We start from the raw sequence: 18,110 nt of genomic DNA, 5'->3' as shown, positions 1-18,110 counted from the left end.
TCTCCATAATAACCTATATTAAGTTTCCAGAACCTCTCTCCTAAAGTTTCCCACATCGCTGGCACCAGCACGTGCAACCCACGACTTCCCAGGCTCAGCACCGCGCAGCCGACACAGCCCCACCTGCCCAGTAAACGACGTCATTCTCTGAATCGCCACAGCTTCAGGCATTTCTGACAGCGGAACGCGTTGCTCCCAGAGCCGCCTTCGCACCCCGGGCAGGGCGTGACGCGGCAGCGGGGGCTCCTGCTCTTCGGTTATACCGAGGGGCTGCCCTCGTGAAGGCCACGGCCTCCCGTTTCCCTGCCGTCTCTTCCGCCAGGTCGCGGCCGCCCGCGGTTAGCGAGCGGGGACAAGTCAGCGGTTCGCCTTTCGGCAGCACGTTTGCTCAGTTTTCCCTCCGGTCGCTCCTTCGTCCCGGCTCGCGGCAGGCAGCTCCCGCCAGCCGCACTCCGCCGGAGCGAGCGGGGCGCCGAGCGCTGCCGCCTGCCGGCCCTCCGGGGGCGCCGCCGGGCCCAGCGCGGCAGCGCCGCCGCAACCGCACCTCTCGCCGCGGTCGCCGCCTTCCCCGTGCCGCGCTCGGCCCGCGCTGCCCCAGCGCACCGGGCGCCGGCAGGGCCGCGGATGCCCGCCCCGCGCCGCGCCCGGGGCACGCCGGCCGGCTCTGGGCAGCGACGGCAGCCGCTCGGCAGGGAGATCGGACGGTGGCCGCGGGCGCCTCTTGTCCGGGCGCCAGCGAAGACCACTAGCCGGCCCGGGGCCGGTTTTGGGCGCCTCCGCTTGTTGACGAGCGGGCGGAGGGGCGGCCCGGGACAGCGCGCCGCTGCCGTTAGAGCGGGGCAGCAGCGCAGCCTCCCTCCCGCACCCGCGGGGCACCTGGTCGGGATCGGGGGCCTGGCTCCGGGGACGGGACGGGGCGGGGAGCGGGCAGCTCTCCCCCTCCGTGGCGCAGGGGCTGAGAAGGCGTTGAGCCGCTCCCCGTCCCGGATCCCCGCGCCCCTTCGGGGAGGGAGGGGGGGGGCGGCGGAGGAAGAGGAGGAGGATCTCGCCGCCGCGGCCGGGGACGCGAGGCCCCTTTCGCGACTCCCCCCGTCGTCGCCCTGCTGTGGCTGCGCCCTTCGCGGGGCCCTCTCCCCTCCCCACCCCACCCCACCCCCGTTGTCCCCCGGGCCGCCGCCGGCCAGTCCCCGGAGTCTGGTGGCGCCGCCGCCCCGCTCTGCTCCGCTCCGCGCTCGGAGCCCCGGGCGGGGGAGGGGCGGGGGGAGGCGGCTGCGGCCGCTGTGGGGCCCAGGCTGCTGCTTGCCTCCGCTGCGTCTCTCCCCAGCCCCAGGATCTGGGGCTGCGAGGGGGGGCGGGAGGAGGAGGAGAGGGCGGGGCCAGCCTGGGCGGCACCCAATGAGGAGGCGCGAGAAGGCAGCCGGGGCGGGGCGAAGGCGATCACCGCCCAATGGGGGAAGGGCGGAGGGCGCACTCGGAGCGGGGCGAGTCGCAGGCAGGAGGCGAGTCGGGACTCGGGCAGCGAGCGGGGCAGAGCCAGCCGCCGCCGCCGCCTCCTCACCCTCACCCAGGGGCTCGGTCGCAGCCGCTCGCGCGCGGGGCGCCGCGCCGCCGGCGTGGACGGTGCCGCGGGGCCGGGAGCCGACGGGCGAGGGACGAACGGACTGACGGACGCCGCTTCCCAGAGGGGGCAGCGGGCGGAGCCGCCGCCGCCCGGAGGAGAAGTTTGGCTGAAGCGGCCGCCGCGGCGAGAAGAAACTTTCCTCGGGGGGCCGGAGGCGGGGGCGGCGGGAAGGAGCCGCGGCACGCTCGGGTCCGCCGCCCGGCGAGGGGGCTTCCGAGAGGGCTCCCCCCGGCCCAGGCCGGGCTGCGGCGGCCGGGATGTACCTGGCAGCGGTCTCGGCGGGGAGGAGACGCCCGGGCGGAGACGGCGGCTGGCACCTGGCGGCGGCGGGGTGGCTGTTCCTGCTGGCCCTGCTGCTGGGCGAGTCGGGGACGCGGGCTCTCGTCTGCCTACCCTGCGACGAATCCAAATGCGAGGAACCGAAGAGCTGCCCCGGTAGCATCGTGCTGGGGATCTGCGGTTGCTGTTCCATGTGCGCTCGGCAGCGTAACGAGAGCTGCGGGGGAGTCTACGGGCTGCACGGAGCTTGCGACCGGGGGTTGCGCTGTGTCATCCGACCGCCGCTCAACGGAGACTCCATCACCGAGTACGAAGTGGGCGTCTGCGAAGGTGAGAGGCGGCGGGACACCATCCAGCCATCCCCCGGGGTGGCGGTACCCGCTGAGCGGCGGGGAGGGAAGGAGGGCGCGCCGGTGCGCCTTCCTTCCCTCCTCGCCGCCCGCCTGTCCCATCTGCGAGCGTGTCTGTTCAGCTTTCCTCCCTAAACCCCCCCTACTTAAAAGTTTTACCCTTAATTTTCTTAGCCTAAACTTCCAGGCTCTTCTGCTTCTCGTTTTCCGTAGCGCTTCACTGGTTTGCTAATCGCTTGTACCGACTACTGATGCCCAACTAAAATTCCTTGATAAAGGGCTTGGGAAGGGTTTGGCAGATGGAAATCGGCGGAGGTCAGTCGTGCACACATGATGCCTGTTCCGGATTCCCTCCTCTGTAAGGAAACACAAAGGCTCATCATCTGTTGTAAAGTTTTTCCTTCCTGTTCCTGTCACTTAATATCTTCCCGCCTGTCCTACTTGGTGTATGATGATAAGGGACGTCTTTTTCCCTGCTGGAGCATCGAGGGGGAGGGAGAAATCCCCACGGCCGAACTCCTCTCCAAGTCACTTCTGCTTCCTGCCGGCTGCTCGTGAGGTGATGAATGGCTATGAAATGCAAGAGGAGTTCACCCCCCCCCTTCAAATTTTGTATCTATCAGAGTCCCTCAGATTTATTTTTTTTTTTTACAGACATAATTTAACAAAAGGCCGAAGACAAACTTTTTGTCTCTCCTTGTCTTGTCCGTCCAGCTCCCTTTTCCCCCAAGTTGAGGGAAAACATGGCGCTATGAAGAGATTACAAATAACCGGTGGTTTGGGATATGTATAAATGTATGTGAGACTCGGAGCGGGAGCTTCGACAGTTCTGGAAAAGGCGAGGGAGGCGGGCTCCGCTCGGCGGGTAGAGGGCAGCAGAAGGTCCGGAGCGCTGGCGAGGCAGCATCTGTCCAAAAAACTTGCTTTTAAAATGATGCACCGGTTTGAGAGAGCTAAAACTGGTCACTTTTAGCGGGCAGCCGACCTTTCTCCCGGCGCTTATTATTAGTTTAAAACTCCGCTTGACTCCCTCACAAATAAATGGCGAACCGCAGCAAGAGCAGGGCAATGTGTCCTGCCTGTACTAGAACCAATGCCGTCAGCCTCTGCGGTTGTTGCTTGGGTAGGACCAGCTCCAGGGTTAAAAGCTCGGTTGTTAAACAACTAAAAATGGCCCTAAACTACTTTGAAGACCTTGGTTGAGACCATGTTGCCGAATATGTAAATTGCTGTAGTCCCTCATTATTTTTAATATGTGTCGGAAAAGTTTTCTTAAATAGAAAAGTACAAGCAAAGAGGGGAAAAAGTACTTTAAAAACCTGCCTGGTTTTGGATGAGTTTCTCTCTTCGCATGTTTTCAAGTAAAAGCTTGACTTAAACAGTTTTCCCCCTCCCCTTGGTTAAAGGAACTAAAAGCCTGCAGTCATTAAATGCCTTAATGTTCCAGCTCCTTACTGTATCACAGTATGGACGTCTCTGGCAGTTTAGGAGTATTTCATTCCTTTGAAGTGATGCAATCTGTACGTTGCTGTAGTTCAACTCATAACACGTCCCATCTACTGTTGAAAATAGTATGAAGCATTTGTTGGCAAGACTGCATTTCAATTAGTGTTGTGGTTAGGAACTAGTTCCAGCTGTCCCTATAGGAATCGTCAGGGAGATAACTTATCTATTTAATTTTCATTCTCGTAAATGAAAAGCAACTGAGCTGAACTGTCAGCCTAATAAATAGTCCTGGAATACCTATTACTGAATCGTCAGGAAACTGCCTCATTCTAAGCAACAGAAGTAACGTATTGTTCTTCATGGTGTGTGTAATGCACAAGGGGTGGCAGCAAGGAAGAAAGGGGACTTAATGTACTACCTCCCATCACTAAAATGAGGTTGATTAGCTCTGGTTTTTTGATCGTTGTGACCTAAACAGTTGTGCAGTTTATAGGCACACGTGCAACAAGCTAGGCTGATGTGTGAGTAGTACTAAGCCATGCCTTCATCCATTAACAGAATAAAGGCTACTTTTTTTTTTTATCATCCCGTCTACTGGCAGTGCAAACCCTTTCCTACCCCAGTTCAGGGAGGAGGAAGTGGAAGTGACTTACAGAACTGTGTGAATAGAAATTGATGTTTTCACTCTCCTTCGTGTCTTTAGCGTTTCTTTCACTGCAATTTTTTACACTGAAATGACCCCTACTGGCTACAGTTATAAGCATTTTTTTAATCATTTTTTGAAGCTTCGGCAGTGTCTTATTTCAGAGTATCAACACATACCAGGCTACAGAAGACTTTAAGAGCTGGAATCGCAGCGGGTAAAAATACTTGTCTGTTAACTTAGGCTGAGTGTGTTAAATACTAATACTAAGTGACCTCTGTAACACCCGATGGAGGAATCTCTATACCATCTGTCACTGGTAGCCTCTCTTTCTGAAACTAGAAATGGAGTAGTCTTTGTTAAACCGGTGTTTATTAATGAAATCTGTTGCTGATTCTAGGTTCTTCATCCTTCTAAAACCTGAAGAAAGTCCTTGTTCATCTTGCCACCTTAACTGTTCACATCTTTATGCAGTTCTAAGGCTCCATTTGTGGCATTATCCTGAAGTATGCAAATGTTCTTCCTGAATGTAGTTGTATTCTTGGTAAAGAACAATTCTGAGGTCAGCTTCCTCTGCTGAGGGTGGGTACCCTTCCTGGAGGGCAATCTTGAAAGACTTTAAACACCTCCAGCCTCTCTGTTGTCTTTACAGGGATGCTGCTGGATTGCTTCAGTGGGGCACTGAGAGCTTACAGCCCCTTCCAAACACTTTTAGCATTCAGAAATTTTGAGCTTAAAGCAGGGACTGCACTTGCTGTCTGCCTTTGAAGGTAGACCTAAAGCCACCCCCTAATTAGACTGGAGTTCTCCAGAAACATGTTAGCCTTGGCTTCTGCAGCAGTCCAGCTGGGCAGGGCTCCTGCCTTCTGGGGAATCGGAAAGCCTTGGAAAAGCTCTGCCAAAGAAGTTCTGTTACTCTGTGAATGCATTTCTTGTGATCACTCTTCTCTTGCCTCTTTTTCAACGCTTCCCCAATTTCTGGTGCTCGTAGATGAAGAGGCCTTGATTGCTTTGTTAAACTCTTCTAAGGCGTAACAGTAGCATGTGAAACAATGCTGAAAATTAGCTGATACTATTTTTAACTGTGTAATAGAAACGTAAGTTTTTGTGGTAATACTTGAAACGCAAAGTTAACAAAACTGCTAGTTTTACTGTGTCCTTAGGTTCCTTTAAGAATATACTTTGATATGAGTTAGCCTCTAGGTAGCTGTTGGAAGAAGGTGTTTCTGCTCCAGTAGCTTACCAATAACATGTGGTACTTTGTTTGTTTTGGGGTTTGGTTTTGTTTTTGGTGAGGTTTGGGGTTTTTTTGGGGGTGTGTGTGTTACAGTTATTGCTGTATTCTTTTTTGTCTACTGTAGCTAATTTAAGGCTTGCCTTGAATACTTGAGGCTTGTCTGCCTACTGTGTAGCTTCTGAACTGGAGTTCCCTCGGGAGAAGGAGTAAGCAGCTGTAGCAGATTTTAGGCCAGTATCAGGAAGTATGTGGGTTAATCTTCTAGGATGATGGTAGAAACTTGCCCTACTACTGTGGTTAGTCCTAGTCTCTTCTACTGAACTGCAGCTTTTTGGGAGCTTGGAGCATTACTGTCTGTCTGACTCCTTGTTGGAACAAGTGGGGAGAGCTGCTGTGTTTTCCCCACCACCACATTTAAGCCTATTGTGAACTAACTGTCCTCCCCCAGAAACCTGTACTAGATTATGATATGTAAGGGCACAGTATGTTGTATGTAACCAAAGCGGGGTGAAACTGGAGCTGATGAGAAGAAATGAATTTTTGAAAACCTAGCTTTTTTTCAAAATCGGGAGGAGGAGAGCTAAGCTTTTTTTGTTCAGGCATTGGTTTACACATATGCGAATGGAGTTCTCTTCTGCTTTTCTGAAGCAAGAACAACTTGCTTACAGACCTCCTAGTATTTTTACCACAAGTAGTGCTGCTGCTTGTAACTTCTGTAGCTAGTACCCTTGGGAAAACCTTGTTTTCAGTTGTTTTTGGTCCCGAGCTCTGTATCTAATGGGTCAATGGACCCAAAGACTAGAACGTGATGCTTTGTCTTCAGACAGACTTGTGTACAACATGCTTGGCTTCTTGCCTTGTGATGGGGTCCAGACCCCTAAAGATCAGGTAGTGTTTTGCTTTGAGTAAAAGTTATTGAAGTTCAAGTGATTTAAAAGTTGCATGTGGGTAACCTGTTGTTCATATCTGTTTGACTGGAATGGTGCTGCCCAGATTTCTTAACTTTTTATTTGTTTAGGTTTTTTTTTTTACTCTGTGATGTAGTGTATGGCTGGGGAAATGTCCAAATAGTTCTGATATCCACGTGTGTACAGAGAACTTCCTCCAATAACCTCCAGTGTTAGAATTGATGATCTAGTTGGACTTAATCATTATTAAGTGGTGCACCAAATGATTGTTGGTATGAAGACTGTCAGCAATCCAGAGTATCGGGGGGAAAAAAATGGAAAAATTATTCATGGTGTTAAAAATTATCATGAAAACTACTGAACTTGTGAAACTGGTATGAGAAGTAATTCTTTGATGGTGAGTGTTCAGCTTCTGATATGCTAGTCTTGACCATATTTAACAGTCCCCTTCCCCCACCCCCCAGAAAACACTTCCTAGGGACATGCTGACTTCTTATGCACAGGCTGGATAACTTATAAGCTGTTTCTACTCTGACTTGTGTCTATGCCGACAGCTCAACATCAGTAAGAACATGTAATGTTGAGTGTGGCATGGAATTTGAATTAGATCAGGTGCTTATTTGACTTGGAAATGGTTTCCTTTCTGTTTCTGGGCATCATGTTTCAATTTTAGAAATCACTTGGTTGCAATATTTCAACAAAAATGAAATGGTAAAGTCCAGCAGATATGAGGAAGGATATTGATGCAGGAATTGGTAGGTTTTTGCTGTTGTGGATCAGCACGGTTAATTTAAAGAGATCTCACTGTGGATAGGCTGAATGACTAAATCTCCTAACTTAGGTTAAAAGGAATACTCTGTTTTATTTATTTTTATGTTTTTAAACCATTTGATCTCATAGAACTGTATGTCAAGCATCCTCTGCTGATGTGAAATTTTCCCCATAGAAAATGGTTATTTCATCAGGTTTCCCAGAATCATGCTGCTTATAAAGATTTTTTTTTTTTAAATTTTTTTAAACTACCTTCAAACTTGTCAGTAATTTCTGCACCCCTAGGCATGTTTGCTGTTTTAAGTACCCTGTAGCTGATTCAAGAATACTTGCATAATTTAACTTCTTGCATGGTATTTAGTCAACCAAAATGTCATTTGACTGACGGGCATATTATGCAATAATTAACCCATTAATATGGTTCAAAAATGCCTGCCTTTTCCTTTTCCCCTCCTTTCTTTGCACCCCCCTCAAGGATTCTTCATCTCAATGAGTAAAGATTATAGCATCTTGCAGACAGGACCGAATGTTTCTCTGTTTTAATGGATTAAATACTTTGTAGATGTGACCTATTAAGTGTCTCTTGTAACTTGTAAACTGCTTTCATTTGAGAATGCATTTAATCCACAGGGAGCGTAAACTTGGAAATGGTGAATTCGGAGTTTCGCCTGAGACTTCACCTGACACCAGTTGTGTAGTCTGACAATACTATGTTTTAGCTCTGCTTTATGGTATATATGCATGCAATTTGGAAAATGACTACTACTGACATGGAAAGCTTATGTATGTGGAGAAACTTCCCAATCTAAACTAAAAGGTGAAGATAACTGTGTATAAAGGCTATCTAGACTAAATTCCACATAAGCATACAGATTAAAAGATGGTCCCTGAGAGAACTGTAGTCTAAACAGACTAGTTTGGCCACGTTTGGAGGAAGTAAGCCCTTAGTAGTGTATTGAGATGAATGGAAGCAGTTCACACCTTTACCAGAGGCAATATTCGGTCCCCAGCAGCTTTCACTGGGTATACTGGGTACTTAACTTCAGAATCTGCAAACCATGTTAACACCTTGTGGGTCATGAGTGTCCAAGTCTTTCAATAAGAAAACGAACAGGAGAGGGTAGGGTTGGGGACAGGAGGAAAAGCACTGGGTGACAGGCAGGCACCCATTCCCATGTTCTTACTCATTTGCAAAACTTTAAGCCTTATATAGCCAGCTACCTTGATGCTGATAGGCTTCAGGTGTTTTTGTTTGTTTTTAATTAGTGAAAAATATAGCAAGTCTAATGTTTCTGAATCTGAGAGAGCCCATTCTGTTGGGTCACTTATCCTTGAAACAAATTAAACTTCAGGGTTTTGCTGCAGCGTGTGTTGTGCTCTGTTCAGGAGTTTTTTCAGAAAGGCTGGATACATGCATGTGGAGGTGTTTCCTCCCGTCACTGATGGGCTGTTGATAAAAAGCTGGGGTCATACTGATGATGGTATTGCATGTGCTAATGTAAAATGTGCTGCTTTGATAATAGAAAGGCTCAAGTAGATGTCTATTTCTAAGTTGGCTTTTTTTTTCTTTTTGTAAAACCTTTGATGCTAATTCTAAATCCAGGGTTTGTAGTGTTTTTCCTGTAGTCTTCTGTGACTAAGAAATTGGGTGTAATTCCTCTGAAACATCCTGTAATTCTGGTGTTCAGTGATGCTGCATTAATGACTTGGGGGGGAAAGTGGCAAAAGGTTTAGGATATCAGGTTTCTTCTAATAGTGTGGAATGTTCTTGGTATAGGTTGCTTTATTCATAGCCCTGTTCCAGAATTTTTCATAGGCAAAACTTTCCCTACTCCTGTCAGCTTTGCTTCTGCTGACCAGCTTCAGCAAGCTGCCAGCCAGCTACTTGTTTGCAGTGAAGCTGATGCGTGTGGCTTTATGTGCAGGCTTTTGAAGTGTGTGGGTGCAGTGTGCAACTTGGTGTGGGGGGAGAGAAATGGGAAATTTAGCCTCCTTTGGAAAACAGGTACATTTGAAATAGTTTTCCACGTCACATGCTTCACTTAACACTTCCATTTGTCTCCTTGCTTTCTTCACAGCTTCTGTGGAGTTTCTGATAATTGAGTGGAAAGATGGTTTGTTTAAATACTTTCTGTGTTACTTAATATGAGATAACTGCCTTGAGATGCACGCAGAGCTGCTGCAGTGAAAATCTTTCATGCTGTATTGGGGAATTGATCACCTGAGATACATGCTCTAGTTGGAGTAAGATAAAGCAGGCAGTCAAATTTGAGACAAGCCTTACATGTATGGAGTTTGTGAGGTATCTAAATGTTATGGTATGGTTTTGCTTTCTAGCTTTGACTAGAAATTTTATCAGGAGGCTGCAAAGCCCTTTTGCACTAACGTGCATTCCACATGAAGATTTGTTCTGAGAAAGTGGACCCTTCCAAAGAGTGGAAAATCTGCTTTATCATAAAACTCTTAGCTGTGTGTCTTACCATAAAAGTTCCTGTCGGCTCTGGTCCCTGTTTCATGACTTCACTGAAGGAATAAGTTGTGAGAGGGGAGAGGGTTGCAGCCAGTACATGAGCTCAAACTCACTTCAAAGCTAGCCTTCCCTTCTGCTGCTTTTCAAGGTTTGGGGCTGGGTTTCAAGCATTCTTTAGTGGTGATTAGTCATTTCTATTGTTCAGCTCCTCCAAAACATGAATTTCCTTTCCATCGTTCTTTTTTTTTTTCCTGTTCAAAGAGAAGCCAGAGCCTACTGGCAAGAAGTATTTCCTTTTTTTTATTTTAGAAAGTCTGTAGAATCCTTTCAGAGTCTCATACCATCTTAATGAATACCACTGATTTGAAAATGCTGTTGTGGATACCAGTGTGCTGGAGTGGCGGAGCTCAGACCTTGAGTCTGGTTTGATGGTGCAGTTTCTGAAAGGTTTGCCCCACTTCCCAGAGGGCAGTACCAGTCTCAATAAGGAACACTTCTCTGTGACTGTGAAACATGTCCTCTCTCTCCTCCTTCAAATGCAGGATTTAAAAGGATGCAAGAGTCTTTAAGATGTGACTTTGACTGTTTCACTTTCAGATCAGTAATGCATTTGATGGTCTCTTTGCTCTTTCAGCATCCTGAGAATCTGTCTGTCATGCCTTAAAAAGGCAGAAATAGCTGAGTAACATGCAGCAGTTAAATGTAAATTATGGGAGTTCACTCAATTCGCTCCAGTTATGTGTAACCCCTCACCCCTGAACTGTAATTTAAGATTATTGTGGGTGCAGTGCTTGTATATTAGTTTGCAACAGTGATACTTTAGTGACCATTCCAGTGTGTTGCTCGCTAGTTTGAGGTCATGCATTATCTTCATAAACAGTGAAGGAAAATATTATAGCATTTTCCAAACAATAGCTGATATTCATTAAATGTCCAGAAAGGAAGAGAAGGCTTGGGGCACAGAAGAGAAGATTCTGTGGTGGGCAGAAAGAATTGAGAATTTGGAGGAAGGGAAAGCAAAAATCTAAGCAATGGAGAAGGAGTCTCTGGAAAGGTCTTTCCTTGTACTTTTAACTTGCACCTGTTTTGAGATGATCCTTTGGATATGGGGACAATAAATGCAACTATAGCGAGCTACTGTGTACTTTAAAAACAAGGCTCCAAGTTTAGTTTCTCATAGTTGTGTTTCCAGAAAAGCACGCAAGGAGCTCTTCAGGTGAAGAAGACATACCTGCTTCAATCGTGAGCATGATGCCTGGCACACTGCTGTGGTGCTGTGTTGCGAGTGCTGGTATGTGGGATTTAGCACAGAAGTAGTGATGGAATGCTGCTTACCAGAGATATATTTCTCAGACTGTTTCCCAGACTGGACCTGTTTAAGGACCTCTTGTTCAACTTGTTAATGCCTTAATCCTCTTCCCTACTTTAGACCTACTTTAGATGCATGCTATGACAGGACTTGGGAGTTTAGCAACCCAGAGCAGCACTTGAATTGTTAGCAAGCTGAAACATTTGCTTTGCAGAAAGCAAGTGATTATATGAATGATGGAAGAAAATGAAAAAAGTTTGGAATTAACATGATGCCTCCCCTCCCATGGCTTCCTTATGGTATGAAAGCACACTTAGAATTAAGGAAGTATTATGTCCAAGACTTAACTTTGGTCTGAGTAAATGCAGAACTACTTTATTGTCTGAAAAGGGAACTTGCTTGAAGGAGTTGGAAAGAATGGAAAACTGCCTGTAGACAGACATGATTTGAAAGAGTGACTTTCAAGTTATAGTTGTCAGCCTGCTGGGAGTATTTGATCTGCTTCTAGCTGTGTGTGTGAAAGGTAGTTGAGTGGCTGTATAACAACAGTCCAATGTCAGCTCAGGACTGCTAAAGATAGTGGCCCTTCCCTTTTTTGCCCCTACCTGATCATGCAGCACAATGAGATGGTGGAAATTGCAGCTAAACTAAGATCTGTTTAGATGAAAATGTAACAGTTAGCTTGGGCTGCTCTTCAGCTGGATTGTTTCTAAAACCTTAATGTTAAATACCTACTTGATTTTTGTATTTTTAAGTGTCCTAGAAGTCAGCTAGTGGATAGGATGTGCGTACTTTGAGAGGCTCTTAGATTCTTACGTTTGGATTTTGTCAACCCTGCTTGCAGAGAAGTAAAGCATTCACAAATAATTATATCTCAGTTTCTTCCTTCATATCATCCAGATTTCTGAGAAGTACATATGAAAGAACACACTCCTGAAAAGGAAGCCATAGAGGAGGTCAAACAGAGCATGCAGGAAAGTGTTTGTGCTACAGTCTGGAATTCTTCATGAACTGTCCCAGGTCTCCAAATCAGTGGTGTGTAAAAGTTTTTGGTTTTTGGAATAGTCTGCAGGACATGATGATTTTGGGAGTAATAGAGGCTAGGTTATATGCTTCAGAGAGCCTAGACTTTGTTCAAGATGTGTTTCCATTATCAGCTGAAATACAACTGACCTCTAAAGGAACAAGCATGCTGTACTGGACCACCATTTATCTGCATCAAGCAGAGCCTTAGATGCCTTTGCTTTGAATTGAGGTGAGATGCTGGATTCATCCCTTTAGCTCATGCAAGTGCCTTCATGTGGCTGTACCTTTCATTCCAAGGAATTTTGTTCTGCCTATACTGATGTGACTTCTGAGAGTTTACTGTAAGTGGTAAACGAGTGTTCATTTAACAGGACCTTTAACTTCTGTTCATAAAAAGACAAAATCAACTAGCAAAAGGAGTCTTAAGTCTGCATGAAAGATCAGGCTAGACTTTGCATTGATTTACTAAACTAAAGTAAGCTCCTTTGTTACATGTTTGCTCCTTCGTTGATGGAAATCTTGTTTCTAAATGAAATTGCGTGAAAAGCAGTCTGGTAAAAGACGTCCAGGCTACAACTGGATTTGCATTCTTCCTGCCTGAGTGTCACTTTTTTGTGTTCCATCACAGTAATGAAAAAATACCTTGTTTCAAGAATCAGCATGTTACTTGTATCATCTGCCAGTATTCCTGAGGGATTTCTCTTCCAGCCTCTTAATGGCTGCTGAGCTTTTTTGAGGGGTGTGGCACTGAAGACATTAGGTGCACCTAGTGTTGGGCCATGCGCTTCCTGTGTACCTCCTTTTCTCCTCCCATCTGAAAAGCCATGAGAGGTGGCAGGTGAGGTATCAAACACTAATCTGTTCTGGAAGTGAGATAATGTGAGTAGCGCTACAGTGTGTGGTGCATCTGCATCAAGGCATTCTGCTGTGAGTAAGGGATGACTGCTTTCCATGCCAGGTGGGTCCCACTTTCTGTGGGGTGAGCAGCTCTTGTGTAATAGGGACTCTGCTGATTTCTCTGTTAGCCTTGAAAAGATCTAGTACTGAAATTCCGCAGGGCAAAAACTCGCAAATGCTCTGAACTGTTGCGCTGGAGAAGCGAAAGTGTGCTGTCATTGCCATCTGCGTGCCCCACCTGTCTGCGCTGCACTCCTTTCATGAGGCTGGGGGGTAGAGCAGCTCTCGGGAGCCGGGGACATGGGTGCACTGCCGCATGGAGAGCCTGTGTGTCAGAAACAAGGAGCAATTAAAGCCATTTTCTTATGACTGTTAAACAGACATATCTGGACGAAGCTGTGGTCCCTGTGATTACAGAATTTGAAACACCAAATCTTGGAGCATAGCTATAGCCTCTTTTGTTCTTGTCATTATGTGGATTACTGCTGTGATTTGTAAAATACAAATTGTCCAAGCTGTATTCCGGCTTCTCAAAAACAGGATGTATTATTGTTCTCCAAATTCTCATGTTTTTTTTTCTCTCCTCTCTCTGCATGCACAGCCTCCTCACGATGAAAGTGTCCCAAGCATTACTGAAGTGGCATCTTCTATTGAAAGAATTTTAATAGTTTCTCTTCAGGAACTTCTATGTTTCCTTTGACTTTTATTGATACAGTTGCTGTATGGGATGATAGGTTAACCTCAACTGAAAGAAAAAAAAAAAAAGACAAATTACTTCCTGGGATTAATGACTACTCTTCTTTTGCTATTTTTATGGAGCAGAAAAGCCACGAGGTTCCCATGGAGGTTCCCTTCTCCATGTCTAAAATTGACTTAGTTGTTTATTTAGTGCTTTTGGTCAGCAGGGTACTTTGTCGACTTATAACAGAAAGCAAGCAGTTGGTTGTACAGGGAGAAACATACCTGTGAGTATCTGCTGTGACGCTTGCTGTAGATCATATACAGTACTTAACTGGTAAACAGCTCTTTCCAGGTGTTGGTTGCTTTTCCCCAAAACAGGAAAAACCACAGGTTAGCGGATATTCTGCATGTTTCTGTAAGCTGACAGTACTTACATGTCAACCTTAGTATATGTGTGTGTATATGCTGTTATTTACTACTAGTTTTTAGACTTCTATTGAGTGTCAGACTACTGAATGACAAACAGTTCGTATTTGGCTGCAGCCTCCCATACTGGAAGGCAGCTTCTGATAACCCCAACAACAACAGAAAAACCTACCCTTTGTAGCTGGAAGATGTCTTAACTTTTTTGAAGTGTTTCTTGGCAGGATCTGTATTGGAAACTTGCTTGTTAATAGTATATAAAATTGGGGTGAACTACTAGAAGGCACAATGTAAAAGCTGCTGTGAAATACAAGGATGTAAAGATTGAAAACAGATATTTGTTCCTTTTGTCATTACTAGAAGTCAGTGGACTATTGTATGACTATTTTGTAGTACTTCTTTTGGTAGACAGACAAAGTCGGAAAATGATCTGGTGCTCTATAGCGAATAACACCTAATGCCTAGTTTATTTTCTTCACTCTTGCATAAAAAGCATGTATCTCGCTTAAACTTCTGTGTTGTTGGGATGTTGCTGTCAGTGCACTTGACCTAAGGAAACTGAGATTTTGTAGGACTGGTAATCTTGGTCGAACTCTGGATCAACTGGATTTATCGCTTCCGGGGGGGGGCGGGGTGGGGGTGTCACGATCTTGGTGCATGTAGGCTCCTTCTAAAAGGAAAATGGGCAGTTGTACAGTGGGAACATGAGTTACATTTGATGGGACTGATTCAAAAGGAGCAGAATTATTTGAGCAGAGAGACTCATTCTGGCCCAACTATCCCCCTGCCCCTTTACAGCAAGGAGCATGGTGTGCTTGAGCAATTCTCTTAGAGTATGGATGGTAATCCAGGAGTGCTGGAAAACTCACTTTTGGTCATATTACAGAATCAAAGGCCTGGCATCTTGCAGTATTTTTATAATAGAATTCACTCCACAGAGATATCTTTTTATGTGATGTATTTGTAAATGGGTTTAAAAATGCTCTCTTTCTGACTCAATTTTGACTTTTATAACAGCTGCAGATTCTGTCCAATGTTCTCACTTACATGATAAATATAACTTCAAGTATCTGTAAAAGTTATTTCAGTTAGAATAATAGTGCTCATTTGTACTACAGCTATGCATTTCCCCGAGACATCATAGTTTTTCGTATAGATGAAGTAAAACAGTGCCAGTAGCTGTAGCAAAATAAGCAATAGAACAGCTGCGAAATGTGGTATTTGCCAAATCCCACAGCTTAGATTAATCCATTATTTTTTTAATCTGTTATCTTCTGTTTAGCACTATGTTTAACTTGAAGTAAATCGCACCCCACTCCAAAGCAGCTGAATTTATACACTGCAGCCGAAATCCAAAGTGACTGAGTTTGTTTGTTCATTTCAGATGAAAACTGGGATGATGATCAGCTTCTTGGATTTGAACCGTGCAATGAAAACCTTATAACAGGCTGTAACATAATCAACGGGAAATGCGAATGTGACACCATTCGGACCTGTAATAATCCGTTTGAATTTCCAAGCCGGGATACTTGCCTGTCAGCCTTAAAAAGGATTGAAGGTAAGCACTTGTCTTCAGTAATTCAGAGTTAGTAATTTTTCTGTGCATTTGATGAAAAGCTAGGGTCTAGCTGAATATATTTTAGGATGATTAGTGTAGTTTCAGATACCTGTGGTCTTGTACTTTTCAGAAGACAGTTGTATGTTTTAAAGGAAGATAGGATTTCAGTAAGCTTGGCCTTCCAAATGTGTATGTTTAAGAATGGAAGAAACTAATGCTTTGTGTGTTATGATGTCTGCAGATTTTAAGACTAAAACTCTTCTGTTTATAGTTTGTGGTAGCTACCCTCATGTATCCTTTAGCTGTAAAGCAGTGTGACTGAATCATGAATAAACACAGTGGATTTTAATAGCAAAGGTATAGAAAAAGGAGTAGTTATTGATTATACTTGTACCTTTTCTTATAGGAATGCATGAATTGCTATTTTCTTCAGGTTTATATAATGTAGCATTACTTTAATGCTCGTATTTTTCAGTTTCCGTGTTCCTTTGGTTAGACTTGCATTAGGCCACATATGTTTATGTTTCTGCACCCATACATAATGCTGGGTTTTTATTTGGGTTTTTTGTTGTTGTTGCTTATACCTGAACTGGAAATGAGTTGGTTCAAATATATCCACTTGGAATGAGATTCCCGTGGTGTATTTCTAGAATTGTTTTGAACAGCTGTCAAAGGTTTGATCTCAGGCCCTTTCTATGATGCTGTAATTACTGTTTATTTTCCAAAGTATCCAGGAACATGCAAAAGTTGGTTAGTGGTATGAACCTACTTAATTAGTCTGTTTTAAACCGATGTTTAAAGTCATATTGCAAAAGTAAATGTATTTATAAGGTTACTAACCATATTTAAAGTTACTGTCTTTGAGTTAAGGAAGGGTGATCTGATGTCATCTGTCATATTCCTTTTGTGATAAGAAAATTGTTTTTGAGCTACAGACTTTAAACAACGAGATCTTGTGAGAAAAATGTAGCTGGTGAAAACATGTTCATTATCACCGGTCATAATGTAGGTCACTAGAGGCATACAAGTGCTTTGTGTGGGTTTTTGTGGATTTTTGGTTCTAGGAAGGAGAGGCACAACCTTTGGCCTTTTGTTTGTGGCTGTAGTAGCGGGCAGTAGCGTATATGGGTTCTTAAGTAACCTTACTCACCACTTCTATTTTTAATTGTGAATATGTGATGAAGTCTGTAGTAGTTCAGCAGGACTTCTGTTGGCATGATGATGCATTATGTGTTTAACTTGTTAAGAAAATCTGCTGTGGATGCTTTTTTGTTTTTTGCAGACTCGGAAGAAATGGACTTAGTTTGTGGAATGGCATAGCTAAAGCAGGTTGGTTCTTTGAGTAGCTTGCCTTCAGCAACCTCTTGTTTCGGCTGAATTCCCATTTAAAAAAGAATAGTGTTTTAAGCTTAGCCATGAGGTAACAATATTCTACATGTAAACTGTCTGGTGTGACAGTGCAGTTTTTCAGAGGTGTAATTTTCTTTTTGGTTTATTTATTTTCTCGGTTTTATTTCTTCTTGTGGAGAGGCTGTTCTTCCAAAGCCTCAGACTGTAGGGCACCAGTAGAAGAGTTTAGGACCTGTTGATTTTTAATCCTTCACAGACAGGAATAATAGTTGATGAAAGTGATAAAACAACAACGGTACCCTTAAATACCAGAAATCTGGCAGTTACGACTTGTGTTGTAACAGTCCAGCTCTTACTCATAAGAATGTGAATTTGCATTTGCATCCTCAGACTATCAAACCCTACCACTGAGGAATGATTGAAGTTAAATCCATTTGTATTTGCTAATAGAAGGGCAGAAGTCATAGCATAACATTGATTTGTCTGCATTTGACAGCTATAGTCAGTCAAATCTGCCTACTGTATTTTGCACTGTAAATACTTATTCCCTCTTTCTCTAACTGGGATTGGGAATTTAATGCTAACTGCTTATGGAGGTTGTTTCTTTAAATGCATTACTTCTTGGTTTGGTAATTAAAATGTATGCTTTATCCTGTATCTAAGCTAACGGGAAAAAAAGAATGATTTTCCCTATGTACTTGCCCCATCCCTGTTTGGTAAGCAAGCCAAGTCTCTTGGGTAGAATGGGATAGCCACTTTGGTGTGCCTGAGCCAGTATTTGCTGTTTGAGTATTTCAGGCTTTCAAAGTTTATAGTCCAAAAGTTGAATTCATCCATTTGGAAAGTGCACCTGAAACACGGCTTAGGTAGTATGCAAACCAGAGGGCTCTTTGAGCATGTTAAAATAGAGAAATCTTTCAGTTTCACAGAATCACAGGATGATAAGGGTTGGAAGGGACGTCTGGAGATCATCTAGTCCAACCCCCCTGCCAGAGCAGGTTCACCTAGAGCAGATTGCACAGGAATGCGTCCAGGCGAGCTTTGAATATCTCCAGAGAAGGCGACTCCACAATCTCTCTGGGCAGCTTGTTCCAGTGCTCTACTACCCTCAAAGGAAAGAAGTTCCTCCTCATGTTTAGAT

At 45.0% G+C, this 18,110-nt stretch overlaps 1 protein-coding gene across 1 annotated transcript in view; it reads left to right on the top strand.

Moving 5' to 3' along the window:
- Positions 1 to 1,447: 1,447 nt before the first annotated feature.
- The window catches only part of CRIM1 (cysteine rich transmembrane BMP regulator 1), a 189,930-nt gene continuing 173,267 nt past the window's right edge, over positions 1,448 to 18,110 (top strand). The window contains 4 exon segments of the mRNA XM_059829934.1: positions 1,448 to 1,545; positions 1,583 to 1,841; positions 1,843 to 2,230; positions 15,446 to 15,619. Of these exon segments, the coding sequence (XP_059685917.1) occupies positions 1,448 to 1,545; positions 1,583 to 1,841; positions 1,843 to 2,230; positions 15,446 to 15,619 (919 nt within the window).

Source organism: Gavia stellata, chromosome 2 (genome assembly GCF_030936135.1).
Source record: "Gavia stellata isolate bGavSte3 chromosome 2, bGavSte3.hap2, whole genome shotgun sequence".
Lineage (NCBI taxonomy): Eukaryota > Metazoa > Chordata > Aves > Gaviiformes > Gaviidae > Gavia > Gavia stellata.
Note: the sequence above shows the minus strand (reverse complement) of the source record. Positions and strands in the feature narration are given on the sequence as shown.